General features: G+C 38.1%; 2 protein-coding genes across 7 annotated transcripts in view; one reads left to right on the top strand and one right to left on the bottom strand.

The window, feature by feature from the left end:
• Nucleotides 1-1,164, top strand: part of EIF5B (eukaryotic translation initiation factor 5B) — an 81,768-nt gene extending 80,604 nt beyond the window's left edge. For both annotated transcript variants that reach the window (XM_012807940.2, XM_003794337.3), the window contains exons 23-24: nucleotides 151-312; nucleotides 687-1,164. In XM_012807940.2, coding sequence (XP_012663394.1) covers nucleotides 151-312; nucleotides 687-794 — 270 coding nt within the window. In that variant the 3' untranslated portion in view covers nucleotides 795-1,164. The remainder of the gene's footprint in view (nucleotides 1-150; nucleotides 313-686) is intronic.
• Nucleotides 1,165-2,323: 1,159 nt separating this feature from the next.
• The window catches only part of REV1 (REV1, DNA directed polymerase), an 85,147-nt gene continuing 63,353 nt past the window's right edge, over nucleotides 2,324-24,117 (bottom strand). For all 5 annotated transcript variants that reach the window (XM_023515779.1, XM_023515778.1, XM_012807939.1 and 2 more), the window contains 14 exons: nucleotides 20,277-20,405; nucleotides 18,882-19,036; nucleotides 16,041-16,160; nucleotides 14,303-14,523; nucleotides 12,725-12,897; nucleotides 10,770-10,872; nucleotides 8,623-8,788; nucleotides 8,198-8,400; nucleotides 5,925-6,158; nucleotides 5,188-5,308; nucleotides 3,730-3,950; nucleotides 3,469-3,625; nucleotides 3,075-3,177; nucleotides 2,324-2,725 (listed from right to left, as the gene is read on the bottom strand). In XM_023515779.1, coding sequence (XP_023371547.1) covers nucleotides 2,614-2,725; nucleotides 3,075-3,177; nucleotides 3,469-3,625; nucleotides 3,730-3,950; nucleotides 5,188-5,308; nucleotides 5,925-6,158; nucleotides 8,198-8,400; nucleotides 8,623-8,788; nucleotides 10,770-10,872; nucleotides 12,725-12,897; nucleotides 14,303-14,523; nucleotides 16,041-16,160; nucleotides 18,882-19,036; nucleotides 20,277-20,405 — 2,218 coding nt within the window. In that variant the 3' untranslated portion in view covers nucleotides 2,324-2,613. The remainder of the gene's footprint in view (nucleotides 2,726-3,074; nucleotides 3,178-3,468; nucleotides 3,626-3,729; nucleotides 3,951-5,187; nucleotides 5,309-5,924; nucleotides 6,159-8,197; nucleotides 8,401-8,622; nucleotides 8,789-10,769; nucleotides 10,873-12,724; nucleotides 12,898-14,302; nucleotides 14,524-16,040; nucleotides 16,161-18,881; nucleotides 19,037-20,276; nucleotides 20,406-24,117) is intronic.

Genomic DNA, 24,117 nt, shown 5'->3' with positions numbered 1-24,117 from the left:
GCCACCTTAGGTGTACGTGGCTGGCACCTTAGCCGGTTGAGCTATAGGCGCCGAGCCTTCCCTCTGGTTCTTAATCTGTCCAGACATGCATGGTGCCTGTGATGAGCATGAATTCTTCCATATCCACTGTACTTTCTGTTCTCATTTTAGTTTGTTGACATTGGAATAGTAACAAGTATTGAAATAAACCATAAACAAGTGGATGTTGCAAAAAAAGGACAAGAAGTTTGTGTCAAAATAGAACCTATCCCTGGTGAATCCCCCAAAATGTTTGGAAGACATTTTGAAGCTACAGATATTCTTGTCAGTAAGGTAAGCATTTCAGCAAAAGTGGCACTTACAAGAACTGGGGAGTCAAGTCTTCTCCAACTATACTCAGTAGCTTTGAGAACTCGAGTTTGAACTTAAGAGAATCTGATGGTACTCTGGGGCTTGATCTGTAAGTAGTAGGGCCTTATCTGTTGCAGATCCCCCTGAAGCAGAAGCAGCACTAACAGAGAAGAGTAGGACTTCTAGATCCCCCTCTGCCTGACATGCTTATTAGATGGTTTGGGGTTCTGCTCAGGCAGGCAAGCCCTGCTTTTATTACTTCTGCTTAAACCCGCTTTGTAATAAGGAGTATCAGACTGGAGCTTGCTTTGGCTTGTGTTCATTCCCTTCTGCTGTTTGTGCCTTGGGTGTTGCAGATCAGCCGACAGTCCATCGATGCACTCAAAGACTGGTTCAGAGATGAAATGCAGAAGAGTGACTGGCAGCTTATTGTGGAGCTCAAGAAAGTATTTGAAATCATCTAATTTTTCCACATGGAGCGGGAATTGGAATAAATACAGTACCACGTTGTAATAGCCCAACAAAAAAACAAGACAAAAAAAAAAATGGAACAGACGTATCTGGACACTGAAGGACTTAAGTATGGAAGGAAAAAAATAGGTGTATAAAATGTTTTCCATGAGAAACCAAGAAACTTACACTGGTTTGACAGTGGTCAATTACATGTCCCCACAGTTCCAAGGTGCCTGTTCACTCATCCCTCCTTTCCCCACTCTTCTCTACTTGGCTGCTGTTTTAAAGTTTGCCCTTCCCCAAATTTGGATTTTTTATTACAGATCTAAACCTCTCAATTTTATACTGATTAAATCAGTACTGCAGTATTTGATTAACCAAGCTTCTGCAGATTTTGTGATTCTTGGGACTTTTTTGATGTAAGAAATACTTTATTTATGCATATTCTTCCCATGGTGATCTTCCAGCATTCTTCTGCCATATGCCCCTTAGGAATTTTTTTAAATAGAAAATTAGGCATTCTGATATTTATCTGCTTTGTGTGAAACCATGGTGTAAAGCACAGCTGGCTGCTTTTTACTGCTTGTGTAGTCGTGAGTGCGTTGTAATCATCACAGTTCCAAACTACCAATAAAGAAAACCCATAAGCTCTGTTAGGCTTCCATGTTAGTGTAGCTTCTCTCCCATGAGTCGTTCTCCTCAGGACAAGAATTATCTTACCTATCACACACTACCTTGTATACCAGCATACGGTAACTAACAGTAGAGATTTTTATACATTAAACCTGGTCTATTTTGTCATAGAAAATTCTATCATGCATACATTTTCTGGTATTTTGGCTTAGTGCTTCTTTCTAAATTGTTGCAGAGACCTCGTAACGATTTGTAGTAGTAATCTAACTGTAGCTACTTTTCGTAAAGTAGGGAGTGGTCCAAGAGAGTTCCTTTCCTCACCTTCAGAAACCTGTTAGATTCACACTACCATGTATAGCAATAGCACAGTGTTGAAGTCAGTGTTGAGTCAGTTGGAGTGTTTGAGAAAAAAGTTCCAAGTATTCACTAACATAGAAAATTATAAACTATATTTTTTATTTTTAAAGTGTTATGGCATAACATATAACAAAATATTTTATATATGTTTGAAAATATGTACCATTCATTTTTATCATCAAAGTTTCTCAAGGGCCAGTAGAGGCAGACAACACCATCTCTCAACTATCTTTGGGACATAATGTTCCCAGGAGAACCTTAATCTTCAAGTGGGCGTGGGCGTGGGCGTGTTCTTATTTAAAATATGTAAATGTCACCACATGGAAGAAGTAAAAGATTTTTCTTAACATGCTCTTGTGTTCATGCTTGGAGATAAGAATGATTGATTAGACGGTTACTTAGAACAAGCAGAATCCCTGCCTGGAACCTCAAGAATTTCAGTTTATTAGCACAGAGCCTGTAAACAAAACAGTCTGGCCTGTAGGTTTTTAAGCCTTTTAATAAGTGGTTACTTCCTAGCATTTTTAAGGATTCACAAAAGGAGCCTGTACAAAATATACATACAGTTCTTTATTAAACAACTGTAAACACTTCACTGTAAAAATCCATAAAACTTTATAAACAAACATTTTGTAAATAGTCTATGCTACAGTAAAAGAACACAGTTATTTACATGCAATACTGACAAATTTGGCACTTTCTGAAAAGAAATGTACAAAACACTTGCTTTAAAAGAAATTTGAAATTATAAAAACTCAGCATTACTATCATGCACTTTGCAAATACCTCACAAGCACTTATGGCACAGCTAGCAGAGAGCACTAGGCTCCCTGGTGGTATTTATGTAACTTTTAATGTGCTTCCATAAGTTTGTTGTAAAACCACCTGAACATTGTCGAGAATAAAGTCAAATGCCATATTCCAAACTGATTCCACCGACTGCTGCATCAACCTGAAGTTGGGAAAAGAGAGATCATTAGGAGAGATCCCTAAGACTAAATTCCTTTTAATAAATAAATTGATCTCAGTCAAAAAATCTAAACACTCTAAAAGAAATGAAAGATTTCCTCTGACTTCAACCACATGTTACATTAAACCTGAGGGCAGCAATCTCAGTTGGCCCACCCTTACAATCCAGCCAACATGGCACTACTTTGGAATTCAAAATAAAGGGCATCACTTTTTCATTAACCTTAATTTAGAGTACAATCTACCAGAAAGTCTAAACTTCTCAGCACACCCTTTAATTAGCCATTGTGACATGCCATTTTTCCCCCTTCAATCAAAGTGAAAAGAATTACCTTTTCATGTATTTTATAACTAGATCTAGTTTTTCCAAATCTTTTTCCTCTATTAGATCAGTACAGTATTTCACAACTTGCAGAATGTCTTCTTCCATTGGATCTAGGGAGGGGGAAAAACCTCAAATGAAGACTAATATCTTTCTGAAGAAGAAAAGCAGAGATCTGCAGGGATGAAGGAAAGCTGCATTTCTACCCTATACCACTGACTTAGAGCTATCAACACAATGGGCTACAATAAAGCTTTTCAAGGCAAGCCCCAGAATTTTGAAGATTTGACAGGAGCTGGTTTGAGCTTGTTATAGTTAGAGAAATGGTTTAAATGTGCATGGCTTAGTCTGTTCAAGTTCTCAAACCATAGGACCACTACATATCTAACACAGGCCTAGCCAACCTGAAATAGTAGTTATCCATTCTTTGAGCAAGGTCTTCACATCATTGAATTCAACAGCTCCAGCCAGGTTGGGTGCTGGAGGTCTAACACAGCCAGCCAGGTCAGGGTGCAAATTAGAAGGGCCTGGCACACCTGAAGTGGAAGCTGAGAATTCTTCCTGTTAAGAAAACAAAGGATAAAAAAGGGTATGTTCACAAAATGTCAAGTACATTAAGATCTGATAACAGCCAGAATTTTAAAATATATTTTAAAAAAAGATACCAGTGGTTTCTCAGGAACAGGTCCTTCATGTTTTAGAAATCCATCGATTAACTTCTGGGGACTCCCACAGGGCCCTGGCAGAGTTTTTGCAGGACTGTTAAGCAGCTTGTTTTTCAAAGGACTCTGTATCTTTTTGGGGGTACTGATGGGGTTTTTTTTCTTGTTTCTCTTCTTATCTTTCACTACTGCTGGTTTTAGGTGAAGTAAAGAATTCTTTGGCACTAAAAGAAGATAGATATAAGGTGCTCAACAAAATGAGTCTGGATAGTACCATGGGTTCTCTCTCTTCTCCACAAGGCATTCCCTCCATACCTCCTGCTGAGAGGAGCAGGCAGTGAGTGGCAAGGGCCGAAAGTGCAGGTCCTATAATTCTCTCTGCAATTTGCTAATTTGACCTTTGACATGTTTCTTATCTGTAATCCCACAATCATAAAGGATTAAATGAAAACTCAATAGGTGAAGCAGAATAGTGCCTAAGAACTGTTCAAGAAGCATTTTTTTTATAGTAAATGTGAGTTTGATATTATGATGTATATCCTGAAACTTACCAATTTTTCTTTTGAACTTACATCCTTTGATGTGTTAGTCTCAAAGGACAACTGGCTTGACAAGTACTTCAAAAAATTTCTGGTCATTTTTTTCTCCTTTAATCAACTGACTTTAAAATTTTTTAATCTTATTCAGACTTAAAAAAAAAACTAAAGAAGCCCGGCGTGGTGGCTCACGCCTGTAATTCCAGCACTCTGGGGAGGCCGAGGAGGGCAGATTGCCTGAGCTCACAGGTTTGAGCTAGAGCGAGACCCTGTCTCTTAAAAAGAAAAAAAAGGAAAGAAGGCTTGGCGCCTGTGGCTCAAGCAGCTAAGGCTCCAGCCACATACACCTTGAGCTGGCAGGTTCAAATCCAGCCGGGGCCCACCGAACCATGACGGCTGCAACCAAAAAATAGCCAGGTATTGTGGTGGGTGCCTGTAATCCCAGCTACTTGGGAGGTAGAGGCAGGAGAATCACTTGAGTTGGAGGTTGCTGTGAGCTGTGATACCATGGTACTACCCAGGGCGACAGCTTGAAGCTCTGTCTCAAAAAAAATAAAGAAAAGAAAACAGCCAGGCATTGTGGTGGGCACCTGTAATCCCAGCTACTTGGGAGGCTGAGGCAAGAGAATTGCTTGAGCCCAACAGTCTCAGGTTACTGTGAGTTATGACACCATGGCACTCTATTGAGGGCAAGAAAGTGAGACTGTCTTGGAAAAAATGTCTACAGAAGTATAGATACGATCAAACTAGGATTATAACATCACTTGCCTATATTGTATACTGTTCACTTTAGATAATTCCCTCAATGTAAAGAGTTTTGAATGTGACTAACAGCTTGGCCTTTGACCATTATATACTGTAATAATTAAAAACAACATGGATTTCATTACTCTTCATTTTTGCTACATGTCACTTCAAGACTTACCAGATGCACTGGCTGACTGCTGGTGAGTACTATTCTCTCCCTGCCTTTGTCTTTCATCATATGCTGCTTTCAGCTCCTTCTGAAGCTCAGCAGGGAGGGCAGCAAACACCTCAGGGTCCACCTAGAGGAAAAGAGAAGGTCAGAGTCAAACCTGAGTTAATTCTACATGGAAACTTGTTTGTAATTTTTCATTGATTTTGTTTTTAAATTATACTTCTGTGATCTGTAGGCATTCTTAACAGGCCCTCAATATCAAAACTCATTAAATCTTCAAGATGTTTATGGTAAGAATGAAGGATTAAAGTCAGAGCACTTACTGACTTTAAATAAAACCACCACTATTGCACTAGTAGAAATGCACTAGTAGAAAATGAGAAGCAAAACAACAAACTAGGAAGTCGGGCTGTGTTACTCATTTCCATTACGTTGTATCCACAAGTAGCTCAGGCACCTGTTCTGGCCAATGAAACAGAACTTCTGGGCCGAAGCTTTAAGCATCCCTACCCCACCCCCCATCCCCCACCTCTTCCCTCTGTTGCCAAACTCAGAACCACCTCCTCCTGGAGCAACTGTCAGTCCTGCAAATGCAGGAGGTGGAACTGAGCAAACCCACCCTTCTCCCCTCAGTGGCTGTGTATGCTACCAAAAGGGTGTGGAGGAACAAGGGAAGTGAGATAAGATCTGGATTCGGAGGGGTGAGAATAAACTATGTCAGAAGGGCCCTAAATTTAACTTACCTGTGAAAATGCTGGAAGGGCTATTAAGCTTATTCCCGGGTCACTGTTAGATTCTTGAGGTTCTGGTATTTCCAACAAAACCGTCCCAACTGGTTGTGGTGTAATTCCCATATTAGAACCATTTACTGGTTCTTTCTTTCTGTCCCCATGTGACTCTCCTTGCTGAATAGCACAGAATTGCTCTACTTGTTCCCGCAGATCGGGTGGAAGAGCTTCTAAAACAGACTGATCCAGCTATAAAACACCAAACACATGACTCTGAAGTGAAAGCATGCCCAGAGATGAGGTGTTTGGGCAGTTATGTACCACTTTAACTTCAATTTAAATTTCTCAAATAATGAATATAAGGTACACACCACTAGGCTAGTAAAGTCACCTCCCCAATTCTGCCACCCATCAGCACATTTTTTGAATGTCTTGGCTTTTTGTCATTGAAGCCTGAAGTTGTGGACTCTGGATATGATAGGTGTATACTACCAGCTAATACCACTTCTTATTAAGTCCCAATATTCTAAATATACTCTTCAGAATGTCCTATAGGAGCTGACAGGTAGAGAAAAACTTGGTCATGCTCAAATTTTAGACCTCTAAGAAACAACAAGGTCCCACAATGAAGACTGTCAACTTGCCATAGTTCACATATGTTGGCAGCACTGTACAAACAACTTGGTAAGGTTTCATAACCTTAGTATATCAGTGTCTCATGGCTGTGCTCATGTCAACCTGTGGCAGTGTCTTGCTAAGTGTTGTTCATTATTATGGCATGTTTTTGTGCTGTCTCAAGGATGTCCAAGCTTGAATTAAAGCAAGAAAACATTTGTAAATTTTTTGTTAAACTTGGCAAAGGTGGAAATAAAATCAGGGACATCTTAGTCCAAGTTTATGGCAATAATGCATAGAGAAAATGGCAGTGCACAAATGGACTAAATGTTTTTCTGAGGGGGGAGAAAGTTGTCACTAATGAAGAGAGGACAGGGCAGCCAGTAATATGCAGAACTGATGGAAACATTGCAAAAATTCATCAAACGGTGTCAGAATTGTTGGGCATAGGTGACCAAGTAAACATTGATAGGGAAACAAAAAAAAAATCTTAACTGAAAATCTTGGCATGAGAAGAATGTGGCTCTTGCATCATGAGAGTGTACCAGCTCACATGGCACTGTCTGTGTGGGAATTTTTAGCCAGTAAATAGATGTGTTGGAATACCCTCCCTACTCACCTGATTGCCCCAAGTGACTTTTACTATACCTGAAGATAAAGGAAATACTGAAAGGAGAACATTTTAGCAACATTCAGGACATCAAGGGTAATATGACAGCTTTAGTGGCCATTCTAGATAAGAGTTCCAAAATTGTTTTGAAGGGTGGACTAGGTGCTGCCATTGGGGCATAGCTTACCAAGAGGAGTACTTCGAAGGTGGCCATAGTGATACTCAGCAATGAATTATGTAGTACTTTGAGGATAAGTTTGCAAATTTAACTGTCAGACTTTGTATGTTAAAATTCTGGACAGGTAACAGTCTTAGGTCAGAAGTTCACCTTTCAGCTACAAGACTGCCCCCAAACAAATAATTTCCCTAGTCTGAGAGCACAGTAAGCTGTAAGAGTTTCTAGAAGCTAAATTCTCCAACCTGTAGACCAGAACCTCCTACTCCTTTGTCCAGGACTTCCCCCTCGACCTGTCTGTACATATCCAGCCATTTGGAAACATGTAATCCCATAAACAGGAGCAACTATTATAAGATATTTGTCACCAGACAGAATTGCCCTTTTCCCTAGTCCCAAGACCAGTATTTACATCTCCATTAGCCTTTAATTTATTCAGGGACAAATAAAAAACTTTACCAACAAAGCTTAAAATGCTACCTCTATTTCCAAGGAGCAAAGGAAGCTAACACAGTCCACACAAAATTAATAGCTTATGTTCTAAAAATCATTCATTCTACAGAGAACTGTTTGCCAATGCTGCAAAACCTTTTATGACTAGTCACAAAAGCTGCTTTGTTGAAGAGACTAAGTCCACATAATCACCACAGTGGTAGTTCATGAGAGGAATGCCTTTTGGCCACACTTTACAACTTCTGAGAGTGGCACATCTTTGCAAAAGTACTACTTTCGCTTAACCCAACAACTGCTGATTTAGAATTCAACATCATGATCTACCCTTAACAAGTAGTCCTTTCTCCCTTTCTTGGTTACATTGGTAAAGTTATAAGAATGTCATTTTCATTTATAAACCACTTTGTATTTATATTTAGGACTATAAAAATATACCTGAGAAGGAGACGGGACCTCTATGCTCAGGTTAAGTCTTGACTGTACATTGACAGGAGAATGTAGACCATTCCATTTCCCTGAAGACTCAGCTCTGCTAGTATCAGGACTGATACTAGCTGGCAGGTGTGTAGGAAAAGGTGGCAAGAAAGTGCAAGTTCTAGAGGCAGGTGACGTTTCCAGATCCATAGCAGCCAGAAATACTACAAGATAGAAAAAATATGTAATAGCCTCTTCAGATCATCTGGGGGGAAAGCAATGTAATCCCTGAGTGACTTCCCTCTGCCTACTGCTAATAAAACAACTTTATTATTGATTCATCATAATTAAGAATGTAAATCTGTTTCTTAAATATCAATTTAAAATCAACTGCAGGACAAAGGACCTAAGCAGCACCAAACAATAAGCACACTGACACCACCAACCTTCCTTGTGCTCCTCTTCTGTTGATTTCTTAGCTTTCTGAGCTTGGAAGAGCTCACGGACAGTGTGTGATCCACCAGGAAAGTGGCTTGACTGGACTGATGGGCGACTGGCACATGAGGAAGGGTTTGGATTAGCTGGAACTAATTGATTCACTTGAATCCCAACCTAGAACCAGAATAAAGATATGTTTCTAGGAAAACTAACATAAAATTATTAATTCAAACTGAGTAAAATTCTATTTTTTACTATTTTCTAAATGCTCTTTTTAGAACAAAGGGGTAAATGAAAGTATTCCAGTATCCTTCTATCCTTCTATATTAGTTATAAAAACTAATAATAACTTAGTGAAGAGTTATTCATCTGTATCTTGAGCGTATCCAATTTTACCTAAATATACTGCACTGTTTTTTAAAACAGAAAATCCAAACAAGTAGAATACTGTATTCCACTGATGTTCTGGTCACTTAAGGTTTTTTTTTTTTTTTTGAGACAGAGCCTCAAGCTGTCACCCTGGGCACAGTGCTGTGGCATCACAACTCACAGCAACCTCCAACTCCTGGACTGAAGAGATTCTCTTGCTTCCGCCTCCCTAATAGCTGGGATTACAGGGACCCACCACAATGCCCAGCTAGTTTTTGTTTGCAGCTGTAATTGTTGTTTGGTGGGCCCAGGTGCTGGATTTGAACCCGCTAGCTCAAGTGTACGTGGCTGAGGCCTTAGCCACATACACCCTGGCACTTGAGCCACAAGTGCTTGAGCCCACTTAAGGTTTTAAAGTAGGATTAAAAAAATTTTTTTTGCCGGGTGTTGTGGCTCAGGCCTGTAATCCCAGCATTGTGTGGTTGGCTGAGAAGGGAGAATTGCTTGAGCTTAGGAGTTTTGAGACTTGCCTGAGAGAGGGTGAGACCCCAACTCCTAAAAAAATGGAAAAACCTAGCCAGGCACTGCCATGAGCACCTGTAATCCCAGCGGCTTCTGGAGACTGAGGCAGCAGGATGCCCATAGCCCGAGTCTGACGTTGCAGTGAACTATGACGTCACTGCACTCTGCTCAGGGGATAGGGTGGGACTCTGTCTCAAAAAAAAAAAAAAAAATTAAAATAAGAGTTAGTCTATTTGGCACTTATTTTTTCTTTTTAATATGAAGTATTTATCACATGAAAAATAATTGGGAGTGGAGGGGCAAGCAGTATTTCAGAGATGTTTCAATTACAGCTGGCCACAGATTCTTCAACAAAATCCACTCCAAGCCCAAAATTGCCTTTACTCACATGTGTGCACACAACTAACCCTACAAAGGTTCTTACTCTTTAAGAAATCTAAGGTTTTGATATTTTGATGCTCTCCTGCCTATAGGTTCCAAGGCATTTTCACGTGCCTGTGGTTTCTCTTCTACATCATCATACTGTATTAGAACCATTGGCCCTTTTCAAAGTCAAAAATAAAATCAAAACAAAACATCACACTATAGACATCAGAGTAAACGTCTGATTAGAAGAACCTTAAAGATATGAAATTTACAAATTCACACTCATCACAGTCACATCTACTAGGGAAATGAGAACAAGATAATACATGTAAAATTAGCCATTTGTTAATTAAAAGAAAGGTATTGTAGGCCAGGTATGGTGGTTCACATGTAATCCTAACACTCTGGAAAGAAAGGCAGGGTAGACTGCTTGAGCTCAGGAATTCGAGACCAGCCTGAGCAAGAGCAATACCCCATATCTACTAAAAATAGAAAAAAAATTAACTGGGTGTTGTGGTAGATGTCTGTAGTCCTAGCTACTTAGGAGGCTAAGGTAAGAGGAACTCTTGAGCCCAGAAGTTTAAGGTTGCTGTGAGCTAGGATGCCACAGCGCTCTAGCCTGGACAACATAGTGAGACTCTGTCTCAAAAAAAAGAGAACTATTATAAAAAATAATTATTCTAGACAGTAAAGTTTTTTTATAACAATTCTGACTCAAGGAGACCAGAGTAGATGAGAAAGTCAAGTGTGTTTCTGTTTCTCTTCTCCTCAGATTACATTAAGGGAGCTAAAGACCTGCACATAAACCCTTTATCACCCACCCAAGACCATCTTCAGGTCAATCCTCAAATGAAAGAAATATTACAGAAAGTCAGAACTGTAAAATTTATATACTTACCCCCCTCATGTCCGATATATTTAGTTTCATTGTATGAAACATGTTTAGCGTAGCCTTTCCAATTATTTTTGCACTATCTGTTGCCTGGTCAAGAGTTACAGTCCTGTAAGTGATAGAATTACTTTTTTTAAAGAAACAAAAGCTACATTCCATATGTATTCACTAGTGCTTCAGTAGTAAGGAACTGTTTGAAGAGTTATAAAAAAATTACAATTATAAAAATAGTTTGTAAAAATTAATGAGACATCTCCAAGGAAGCCAGGAATACCAAATTAATTATACTGGCAACAAAAGAAAAATTATGTAGAACATTGGGATTTAAAAGTAAACACTCTCATGGACATCTAAAAATAAGTTGAGAAATTTAGCTAAAGATAAATTTTAGTTAATGCATATACAGATATATACATATTTTGCCACTAGACCATTAATGGTAAACACAAATGTTTTATATTCCAAGAGAAGTTTAAAGCACCAAGACCACCTTACAATGCAGAATTTTATGTATTTTGGTTCTTGACTCTCACTGGGTTTTAAGCCACTGAATAATTTTAATATTTAAATGTGTTCATTATAACTCTGCTTTTTCTAAGGGGGTCTATAAATGGATCAAGAAACATGTGAACAATGACAACAGAGTAAATATAGTGGTAGCTTATCTAAAACCCAGGAAGACTAGAACATATGATTCTCAGATCTTTAAGAACTCTTGAAGGAGGATCAGAGGATCTGCCAGCATTATTAGGTTCTGAGAATTCACTGAGGTCACCCACGATTTCCCTTAGAGCCTTTGGGCTTCTCTGGCATAAGCAAGGGTCCTGCTGCAAACAGAATAACTAACTCAATAATAGATTACTGCTAGTTCTCTTTCCAGTGGAAATTTATTTTATTTTTATGGCTGATCTTTTCCATATCTCTTGAACAAATAAAGTTCTAGACCTTAAAAGAACAAATTAAATTCCCTGCCATGGTATTATAAATTGGATCTGATTTTCCCATGGAAACTATATTTAAAAAGCTAATTATATTTCTGAATAAGGACCTAATAACCAGATTATTACAGAAATGTAATAACTACCATTAGTTACTGTATTAACTACCATTTAAAATGTATATAACACTTAAAAGTAGGTAAATATACAACAGTTCAAGATGACCAACTGTATAAAATTTATTTCATAAATTATGTTGTTTAATGTCTAATTTATAATCCCTATTTTCAACGTGAACAAATGTGCTACAATAAACTTGGGAGTTTGTGTGTTTTGAGTGAAGTCATCTCATGACTTTAGTATTTATCACTGTATATACAGATGTACTGTCTATGGTTGGCAAGAGCAACGTTCAATTAAAATATACTTTATCATTCTTGATATGTGGCCTCAAGTGTTGGGAGTCTCAAAACTTTGGTTTGACAGGTAAGTTAATGCACAGCGTACAAAATGATATGCAAAATCAAGTATTTAAAATATTGGTCACAAATCTTACATTAAGTAGCCCTCATATAAAAAACCAGGGATTTTCAAAGCTTTTTCCAGTTTTCAAACTACTCTTTTCACAAACTAAAATTGGCCACTTACTTAAATGAAGCAGAAGTCTCAATTCAAATCATTTTTTAAAGTACCATATTGGAATTTCCCTCCAGAGAAAAATTTCACTAAGTTCACAAATCCATAACACAACAGCCCCTTCGTCTGTAGCCTTGCCCTTTCTTTCTGTCCATGCATTACATACAACAGTCTGAAAACCCCAAGGGAAGGCTGCCTTCATGTCAGTGGGGCTAGCTGAATCTGAGTGCATTAACCTAAGTTGATGGCCTCGGGCTGAGGCCTAACTCTACAAGGTGTCAAACACCACAGTCTTTATGCAAACTCCTTAGTTATCTTCATTTTTTAGTAACTATAATAACCTACACTGAAATATAACTACCAATATCCTTTCCAAGATAAGCTTACCTGGTAATGTTATCACAAATTCCATGACCTCCAAATTTTGCCGTTTCTATAGGGGCCCCTGGCTTTCGCACCATGATTTTAAGAGTCAGACGTTTACCCTTCATGCCAGCAGCCTCAAGTCGTCTTTGAATTTCTTCTGAAAGACTCAGAAGAAAAGCTTCTGCCTCTCTTGGCTATGGGAAAAGAAACATGGAGAAACTTTGTTATTTTCCTATATATGTAATAATTTTTAGTTTGTTTTTTAAATAGAGATGGAGGGTCCTGCATTGTCACCCTGGCAATGGCATGACCGTAGTTCACTGCAGGCGCAAACTCCTGGGCTCAAGTAATCCTCCTGCCTTCTTCATCTACTGAGTAGCTGAGACCACAGGTATGTAACACCACACCTAGCTCGTTTTTTTTTTTTTTTTGTAGACATAAGGTCTCTATGTTGTCCAGATTGGTCTCAAATTCCTTCCTCAAGTATTTTAACTTGATAGTCAACATATCTATTATTTTCTATCCTGCTAAGCAATTATTAAATATAAGCATTCTGTACACTCTGAACTATGCATAAAGTAAAAATACATATCTTCCCAATGAAGTCAAAGGACTTAGTACTTTGAAAGGCATTTTCCCAGCCAGGCATGGTAGCTCATGCCTGTAATCCTAGCACTCTGGGAGGCTGAGGCAGGTGGATTGCCTGAGCTAAGGCGTTTCAGACCAGCCTGAGCAAGACTGAGAGCCCTGTCTCTGTTAAAAATAGAAAAACTATCCGGGCGTTGTGGCAGGTGCCTGTAATTCCATCTACTTGGGAGGTTGAGGTAAGAGGATCACTTGAGCCCAAGAATTTGAGGTTGCTGATGAGCTATGATGCCACAGCATGCTACTCAGGGCAACTGAGTTAAGACTCTATCTCTAAAAATAAATAAATAAAGGTATTTGCCCTTATTTTTTTGGGCTATCACTGCCCTGTTAAGATTCTTTTGTATTCATGTTCTTGTGAACAAGTTACACCCTAGTAATAGAATGTGCTCTCCATCGCTGTACTCTGTACTCCTGTGCAGCCTGAGCATCATCTCCACTCTCAAAGAAACGTGAACTTCCAAGTTCCAAGTCCCAAGTATAGGCATAAAATGAAATTAACTCATCAAATTTCAAATCTTTATGGTATAGTGTTGGTTGATATAAATTCTAGAGACATCCAAATACATACTCTGAAGGGAAATCCATGCTACTTCCAGAAGCATGCTTAATCACAAGTTAGTTGAAATGGACTTTTAATTGTAGCTTAAAAAGTATTTAAACACTAAAAATATTCTTCTTTTTCTTCACTGGAAATTAGAATAATTATAATCTCAAGTTCTCTAAGAACTGACCCGCAATGCATAAATTTTTAATTAACTTTCCTCATGATCTGGGTTCCCTCATTCTTATCTGGAGCTGTATCTTACCATGTATTGCCTCAAAAGACCTTCTTCAGGCTCTGAGAGTACTAACAGTTTTAAAACTTAATTTCAAACATCAAGAAATGGCTTAATTGGCGATAAGGACTATGTAAGAATAACATAAGGTAAAAATCTGTTAAGTGATCAGTACCTGGGTAAACCGTATTCCATAGTTGATCTCAGCTGAAATAGATTTTCTTTCCTTTTCAGTTCGAACTGGTCTATCATCCAAACCACGGCAGAACCTATAAAGCATCTGACCTGTTTTGGGACCAAATTCTTTTTGGAGTTTTGCCATGGTCATACACTGTAAGTCTCCACAAGTTTTAATTCCCAAAGATGTCAACTTAGATTCCATTGAATGTCCAACTCCTAGGAAAGAGAATGTTTTTTAATTCAGCAGAATAAACCATTAAAAACAATTTTAGTTTTTTGTGCAAAAAAAAACTGAAAATAATCCTTTAGAAACCTTCAACCTAACTGCAGCATCTCAAAGATTGAAGCATGTCCTAATGCAAAATCATGCTACAGTGTTATTTCTAGAATCTACTTCTCAATTTGAACTCCACATACATATGAACCAGCAACTTTTCAAATATGTACAACTAAAGTTATTTTCAAAAGTGATGTTTATTAGTGAATAATATCAAGATTTCTCTTATTCACAAAATCAACTACGTAAGTAATAGATTATTATTTAAACAAGTCTATACTGTGATTTACAGACATACTAGGAGACTCATGTAATGTAAGGGACTCCACTATGATTTCGATGGTCATCAAATTTCATTATGGCTTCAGCCACACTTTATTTCAGTAGGAAATAGAACAAGAATTTTATAGAACAGGCTCAAATCCAGGCTATCATACTGTATGAAAGTAGTAATATTAACCTGGGGATAAAAGTTCCCAAGCAAATAAACTGGTCATAAGGGAGAACACAGCCTTATTTCTTTTATCAAAGAAATGATCTCCCTAAAGGCAGCAGAAAACCCCATGCCTATAATCCTCTGGGAGACTGAGGTGGGCGGGATGCGTAAGGTCAAGAGTTGGTTGAGACCAGCCTGAGTAAGAGCTAGATCCTATTTCTACTAAAAATAGAAAAAAATTAGCTGGGTGTGGTAGTGCATACCTATAGCCCCAACTACTGGGGAAGCTGAGGCAGGAGGATCACTTGAGCTTAGGAGTTTCAGACTGCAGTGAGCTATGATGATGCCACTGTACTCAAGCCTAGGTGACAGAGCAACACCCTGGCTTAAAAAAAAAAAAATCCAAAGAACAAGTAGAAATGGTCCTTTCTATTGAAATAATTGTTGGGGTCAATCCTTTCTTTCCTTAAGTAAAAAGATTAAATTAAGAGAGGCTGGAAGTGGATGCGTTATCACTGAATTTCTTCTAGTTATTGGTAAGAGAGCAAAGTTTCCCGGAAGCATGTTCCACTGATGTTAATAGGTACCATATATTCATTACTAAATACCTTTGAAAAATTACTAGTTTTAACAAAGATACACAGGCAAGATTTCATAAATAGGAGAAGTGATTCTTAAAACTTTAGCCTAAAAAACACTACTTCTTATGATTTATTTGAAGTACAAAATACTCAATATTTTCATCACAGTTCCTTTAAAATTATTTCTTAGAATTCATGATCTTGCTACTTGAGAAATACTTAAAGCCCATCAAAAGTAAAAGTAAAAGTAAAGTGTAACATTAAGGTCCTGATAAATCAAGGGATATTAAAGGTAAAATTCCAAATTTTTTCATGCCACTCAATGACATATTAAAATTTTTTTAATATTAATGTTTGGGAAAGCGTATCATAGAACTATGTATGATAAGTACTAATAAGTGTCTACAGATGAAAGTTTTAAAAAAAGATTTCTATTTACCTGGTAGGTTAGTAACTAGCTGGCCTCTGATAAAATCATCTACTTCTTCTGGTTTTAAGTGGTATTGCCCATCTGGTTTTGCTTTTCTAGTTGCCATTCTAGCCAGCAGAATATTAGAACCTATAAAATTACAAATTAAAGAAATAGTCACAATTAGTTTTTAAACTTCCTAACAAAGACATCTATAGATAGGTTATCTGTCAGCTTTCTAAACACAGTGAAAATCAGTAATATACAGTTTTTATTTTTATTTTTTTGAGACAGAGCCTCAAGCTGTCCCCCTGGGTAGAGTGCCGGTGGCATCAAAGCTCACAGCAACCTCCAACTCCTGGGCTCAAGCGAGTCTCCTGCCTCCCAAGTAGCTTGGACCACAGGCGCCCGCCACAATGCCTGGCTATTTTTCGGTTGCAGCCGTCATTGTTGTTTGGTGGGCCCAGGCTGGATTTGAACCTGCCACCTTAGGTATATGTGGCTGGCACCTTAGCCACTTGAACCCCAGGTGCGGAGCCCAATTTTGGGGGGGGGGGTGTTTGCAGTTTTTTGGCCGGGGCTGGGTTTGAACCTACCACCTCTAGCACATGGGGCTGGTGCCCTACTACTTTGAGCCATAGACGCCACCCAGTAATATACAGTTTTGATTAATTCAAACAAGATGTAAAACTGGTAGAATTTTGTTAAATGTTCCAGACTAGAACATGGTTACTAGACAGAGGTTTCTCTTTGATCTAAAACAAGTGCCATTTCAACATCTAGCCAGATGCAGGAATAGAGAAATCAATCCTAATCTTAAGAGCAGAGGTCTGTAGGATAAGGGCAATGATCAGAAAGTAGGAAAAGTGGACAAAAGAGTACAATGAACTGGGGAACACAAACCCCACAGACTACAACATGTGCAGTGGGAACAGTGGGTAGGAGAGTCTTCAAGACACAGATGGAAATGGGCATGGACCACTAATGCATCACAGGGAAAAAGACTACTGGGATGGTACCAAGTCAGGGATCTGTGGAGCTTGGCTGCAAAGTGAACTTCTCTGTGAGGAATCAAGTCTCCAGACATGAGGGAAAACTTATATCAAGGGAATATCTTGGGTCTATGGAAGATTTATATAAAATGATGTACTTTCCTAGGGTAAAAATAAAGATTCACGATGGAAAAGTTCCAGAAAGTCACATTAAAATGATAAAAGTGGTGAGTCTGGAGGAAGAGAAAGGGACTGTGGAGTAGAAATATCCAATGAGATTTTAGCTTTATTACATGCTTGAACTTAAAAGAATGTGTTCATATTACACAAGATAAATACAGAGTGGCCACAGAGTTTGTAGGTAATGTAAATAAACTCACATAAATAAATTCACACTATCACTTATAAATTTGAAGATAAACACAGGGTGGCCATAGAATTGCACATGAACTTCAAGGTCACCCTGTCTAATAAAAACAAACAAAAAAACTAAAACTATGCCTAACACTGGAATACAGAAGGTAAGTCCTAATGAAATACTGCGAAGAATCTATGGGCCAACAGCAATGAGTAAAAAGATCTGCTGGTCCACCTGTAGGGATGCTGGGAATATGTTAACCATGTTTTATTTTCTGTATCTTACAATATTTTGGCACCTTAAAAATCTTGCTGACTAAGGGGAGATGGCCCTCCAAAGGCCACCTAATTCCTAAAGACAGTAGGCCACTCACTTGGAAGTGCTCCTCTCCTAAGCTACCCACACCCTTAAATCACCTCCTGACCAAACTCTCACACATTAAGCTAATACACTCCCTGTACTAAATCATCCAGAGCCAGAGACCAGGCAACCAGAGACTACACATCTAGCCCAAAGCCTGCCAGAATTATTCAAACTGGCCAATCCTAAGCCATTTCCTCTGCCCTGTCCTGCCTTTTCTCCACTGTTCCTGCTTCTACCTACTGACCATCCCAGCAATTCCTCAGTGACCCTGCATGAAGTTAATGACCCATCTACACAGAATAAGGAAACAGCAAATTCTTCTCTCAATAGTATTAGCCTTTCCAAGTCACCACTGAGTCACCTTTATAAATTCCATGGGTACAAAAGACAGGTAATTTCAGAAGAAGAAGGGTTTTTGAATAAAGATGGAAACATAAATGGTTGGAAGCACCAATGGCAAGCTAAGAGAAGTTTATCTTTACCTCCAAGCAGAGTATGGCAGGGACAAACTGGATCCACTTAAGAGGATGGATGGCAAGAAAAGGGGTATTTTAGCAGAAGATATTGAGTAGGTTCAGAAAAGAAGAAGTGACTCATGCAAGCCTAGGTATGAGGTAGAGTTCCAGAGTCATCAAAAGAAGTGTAACTACTGCGAGCAGCTGGGGAAACAAATACAAGGCTTACAGACAGGATGGATGGGTGGACAGACACTGAGAGCACCCGTTAATTGCGGTGACTTCTAGAATTGAATGTAAAGATGGGAATGCTGTACATTCCAGGAAGCTAAAGTACAGATAGTAACCGGATAACAAGACTCATACTTAACAGTTAACTCTAAATACCGCACCCCGACCCCTGTTGTAAATGTAGCTGCTGCTCACTTTTGGGGCCAGGGGATGGAACTGTTTACAAATGCTGAATACAACTTTCTCCATTTTTGAAATCAAAATTATCCCAACTTGTTTATTACAAAGATATTACCAACTATTTACTTACATTTCTGATACTTTTATCTCCTACATCACACAAATGTGAACAATGCTAAAAACCGTTTTGGAAGTGAGAGTAAGCTAATAAAAATAGAAATTCCTTAAAATTAAGAGACATTCCAGGATCCCAAAGCAACTCTTTAGAGTACAAGATAAGCAAAATACTAACCAATACCAACAGAAGCAGCACATTTCGTCTGGTCTTTGATTTCCATACGAATAGCACTTGCAAACTCATCAGGAGTAAGTCTGGTCTCCGCAAGAATCTCCGTGATGTCTACCAGGGCTTCATCACAACTGACTGCTTCGATGTTATGAGTGTAGCTAACAACACAAAGCAAAGGCAATGAATCACGCCTCTGCTACCATCAGGTAGACACTATGTTGCAAAATAGTCTTCTTACAGTATCTTTCTTCAACATTTCCTCACAAGGCTTAAAACACTAAAAAATATTAGCATTTAAAATAAATTGGCCAAGTGCCATCATGTGGTCAACAAACAGATTTTAACTGCTAAGTTAAGTCCCACTCTTTTTTTCCATATTAACTACCAAATAATACGGCACAAATAATCATTCCATTTTTTCCGTACTGAGAATATCTTTGTAAACCTCTGAATAGTTGAAGAGTGTAAGGTACACACGAACTGTCAAAATATGTAATCTAAAAAATTTTCAAACCTGTTCCTTTAAGGAACAGAAAAATTAGATATATCAACAAAATAAGTAATTGCTGCTCTCCTAAAACAAAAATACCACAACTAAATACCATTCACTTAGCAGGTCTAGGAAGCAACAGAATAAAGTGGCCAATCACCCCCAACTGCCTAAGAAAATCCCACCTATACTCCCCGCATGTGGAAACATTTGCTTTGCATGATATACTCACATAAGAGAGTTGTTTTAATTAACTAGAGAAGAGGAAAGGGAAGACAAGAGTTGCTATGTGACTCCAATGCTCATTAAATGTAAGGACTATAAAACTACAAAAATAGAAGTGGACCAGAAATGGTTGGCAACAAAAGAAGCCTCTGGATCAAAAAAGGGTCTTCAATAATCCAGTAGGTAATACAAACTAGGAACACTAGACCTCATCTCTCACCTATATATACCTTACTATAGGTTACAGATCAAATTACTATCTCTATTAAGAAATAATCTCTATTTAAGAAATGAGTATGTTTTGTTTATGCTTAAATAAGGAGTGAAATTTTTAAGAACAGAGGGTATACCTGGTATGAATAATCTTGGGTCAGAGTGAAAGCTGCCCTGAAGCAGGGAGAATACAAAGCTGAGACAGGATTTGCAAAGGGTGGTAGGAGAATAACAGATGTTTTTTGCCCTGAGAATAGACACATACCACTGAAACTGTCTCTAGCCCAAAAGTCTACTGGGACGCTGTGCCTCCCTCACATTCTCCACGCCTGAGCTTCAGGCTGCCTGTCTGCTCCAGGGTCTTGGTGCCCAGAGCAGAGTCCAAGAGTGCAGCAACCTGGGCTACAGAGGGAGACCCTGTCTCTTAAAACAGAAAACAGGACAAAAAATGATTATATTACACACTGTACCTTGCTAATGTTTCATACATCGTTCGTGCAACTTCCTTATAGGCATGAAAATCATATGGAACAGCTTGAAGACTGGGACATAACTGTTTAGCATGCCCAAAAAACATTCCATTCTTAATGCCAACTTGTCTGCAGAGAGAACAAAACATACTGGAGGTTATACCATAAGTTTTAAACTCAAAATCAAGTATGTTGACATTTCCCCATGCCAAAATACAATTTTCATTTAACTCCATTCTCACTAGGAGCTAAAGACAGGCGTCACAAAAAATCACAGGTTTGTTTTACCCACAAAGGAAAATTACACAGTTGTTTGATTAGTGTAAATGAAAAGTGTAGATGTGTCAACTATGTTATTAAAAGACTGGGTTTGGCTCTTATCTGTATCTGAAGCTTTCTCCTAAGACTCAGACCTCTGGCCCCTTTGCAGAGATGCCAGCATGTCATATGCTGGTGATACTACATCCACCACAGAGCAGGAAATGTGCTGTCGAAAGAGATTTCTTCCCCTAATGGATGGCACCATTTGGCCAGGGTTCATCCCCCAAAGACAAAGAATATAAACAAAAGAACTACACAAAACAGTGCTATGTGACAAACAGACAAAATGTACTCATCCTATTTCCACCCAATTCCCAATTGACCAATTCCATGCTCCTGACATGGCTCCAAAGTGGCTGAGATGCCAACAGCACTGTATATGGTAGAACATCACTCTGGGCAGGAGCCAGGGTTCCAGAACTTTGAGGGACCTAATTGAAAATGGTAAATTTTAAGTAATCTACTGTGTGTCTCAATGCCCCACATTACCTTTGATATTTGGAGCATTCAGCACAAAACTATAAATATGGAATTACACATAATTAGTAAAATTCCATTTTATCACTTTGTAAAGATTACAGCAAAACACAATCAAAATAATAAACCAGTGTTTCACCAAATTACACAGTATTATTATATAATATAATGGTTATTCTATACATTAAGTATTTACTAACTACTTACATAGTATGAAGGTGTGCCCTATTTTAAGAAACATGCATACAAATACTTTGAATCACTCAAAGGCCTCTGGCACCTACCCAGCATTCAGAACACCCCTGAGAGTCAAGAAAGAAGAGTCCTCCAAGTTACTCAGAGGTAAATGCAAAAATCACATGCATTTTTTAATGTATACAAAAATAATAATAAATTGTCTCACTGCTAAGTCCCTAGTAGATGAGAAAATTTAATAAGGAGAAATGATAGCAAAGGAATTGATGATTGACAAACAGAATGGTAAACAATTCTGTATCTCAGGCACTTTGTGAGGTGCTAGATGTAAGACAGTAAATAAAACAAACCTCATGATATTCATAGGATGATCTTGCACTCACCTAGCAAAGGATAACTTACAGTCAACAGGCCTTGTTTACTGACCCAGAAGTGTATGTGTGTGTAGATTTATCTATATAAAATACTTTAGACATATAGATAGAAACATACATAGTTGAGAAAAGTTATCAAAAATAAAGCAGGAAAAAGGTCTAATATTGAAAAAGATAAAACTTCAGGTAATAATAATGCCAGATATATAGGTTCAGCATGTAAAAGCTAAACTTATTAGAGGTAAATTATTCCTTTTTAAAGTAATGTGTTATATAATTACTATGAATACAACAGTCTTATGTTTGAAAATAATTTCATTTTCAAAATTTTCACTAACACAAAAATTTTCAGAGCCACATTACTTTGAAAAGTATAGTACACCTACTTATGCACATTTCCCAGAGACAAACCTTTAAGAACCACGACATACAATAAAGAAGGTAGAAATAGGCTCGGCGCCCATAGCTCACTGGTTAGGGCACTAGCCACATACACTGAGGCAGGCGGGGTACAAACCCGGCCCGGGCCTGCTAAACAATGACAACTGCAACAAGAACAAAATAGCCAGGAGTTGTGGCAGGTGCCTGTAGCCCCAGCTACTTGGGAGGCTGAGGCAAGAGAATTGCTTAAGCCCAAGAGTTTGAGAGACTGCTGTGAGCTGTGACACCATGGCACTCTACCGAGGGGGACATAGTAAGTATCTGTCTCAAAAAAACAAAAAAAAAAAGTTAGAAATAAAAAAGGAAAACCTAAGAGGCTTCATGTAACTAAGTGAAGCAAAATACCTTGAATTGATGCTTGAGAACTTAGATTTGTTTTATAGAAAATAAATGAGTAAAGACAATTACAAAAAAACTCTATAAAGTTACCAAAGGTTCACAAGTATATGCTACAAAAATAGCTCATTCCCTGATTTAAAGCACACAGACTATACCCTTTATGTTCAATATTCTTTGCTCAATTATATTTGGTGTTGGATTAGACAATATAAGAAAATTACTATGAAACTACTATCACTGTTCATTCAACATACCAGAAGACATCAATATCACTGGTAAATAAGAAGAGTCATGGGTCCCTAGAAAACCATGGAAAATAGAGATTTAAAAATCATTTGATCTCAAAAATCAATGATTCTAGGGTATTTGTATATCATTACCTGTTAATCCACATATCTACTATTTTACTTATTTAGAAAGCTTGTTCTTTACAGTATGAGATATCAATAGCAATGCATACTGTTACATATACATATTTTGCTAGTATGATTTCTACCATCTCATATTCGCATTTTATCCATTATTGGCCCCATTATTAGGTTATGTCTATTGAAAACTCACCAATGCATAAAACTGTAATGACCATCCCCACTCTAACTTCGGAAACATTTCTCTGATACATTATTAATTACAATTGTTTAAAAAATGTTCTCACCTAAGGAAAATATACCTGTTGAATAGCCACAAAAACAAGTATCCAGAAACTGTTTTCTAAATACTTTCAGTAGGAACAGAAATGAAATGGAAAATGGAAAATTTCAATGAAATGGCAAAAACCCACAGCCATGGGATCTTCCCCCTAACTTACACTCAGATTCATTACCATCACTTTATGCAATTTCTTAAACATTTGCCATTTAAGTGGCATTTATACAGCTTGCTATGTAGTATTTGGCTCTCATGTACTGCTTCCCCAATTATTCTGTAAGGCATTAAGCCTGACAGTTATCATCCAAACACCAATAGAAGCCTAGTGCCCAGACAAAACTGTGGCTCCTGGTGTCCAAAGCTATCAGGGGCTGGTGGTACTTTTATTCCCAAGGAAGCCTTAGCATTCCCTGTCTGTATTTATCTTGGGAAGATCCTGCAGAGGCAGCACGGCAAGGACAGAGCTCTCACTTCACCAACTAGATGAAAGACTCAAGGACTGACAGTATTTCTGGGCTTTGTCACACACACCAGACACTGAATACGCTATATAGCACCAGAAGCCCAAGTCATCACTGTAACAGTGGGGACAAAGAGACTACCCTGAGCACAACATACACTCAGCTCTACAGTGCCTATGGTAATAAACAGCAGCATAAAAATTCAAATACATTTATTTGTATTTGACTTAATTATAATTTATTAAAGTTTCAATTCCTTGGCCACATTATCAACTGACAATAAAAAAGATTAAAACCTAACTGTTAATGTGAAAGGCAAAGTTAGCCTACGAATAAATTTTGACATAACATAAAAGGAAAACAATTTAAAATATTTTCTAATCATGCATGTCTGGATAGTTCTTTTTTACTTAAATATCCCTTTAATAAAATAATTAGCAAAATTTTAAACTATTCTAGCTACATGATACAGAGCTCAAATTTTTTTTGTTCAGATTGGATTTGCTTGAATAACCCCAATTTTGAATTGAGATTAAAAAATGTAGGGTTCAGCGCCTGTGGCTCAAGTGGCTAAGGCGCCAGCCA

The sequence above is a fragment of the Otolemur garnettii genome, unplaced genomic scaffold (genome assembly GCF_000181295.1).
Source record: "Otolemur garnettii isolate 467f Iridium unplaced genomic scaffold, OtoGar3 scaffold00079, whole genome shotgun sequence".
Taxonomy (NCBI): domain Eukaryota; kingdom Metazoa; phylum Chordata; class Mammalia; order Primates; family Galagidae; genus Otolemur; species Otolemur garnettii.
This window is presented reverse-complemented; position numbering and strand designations above follow the sequence as displayed.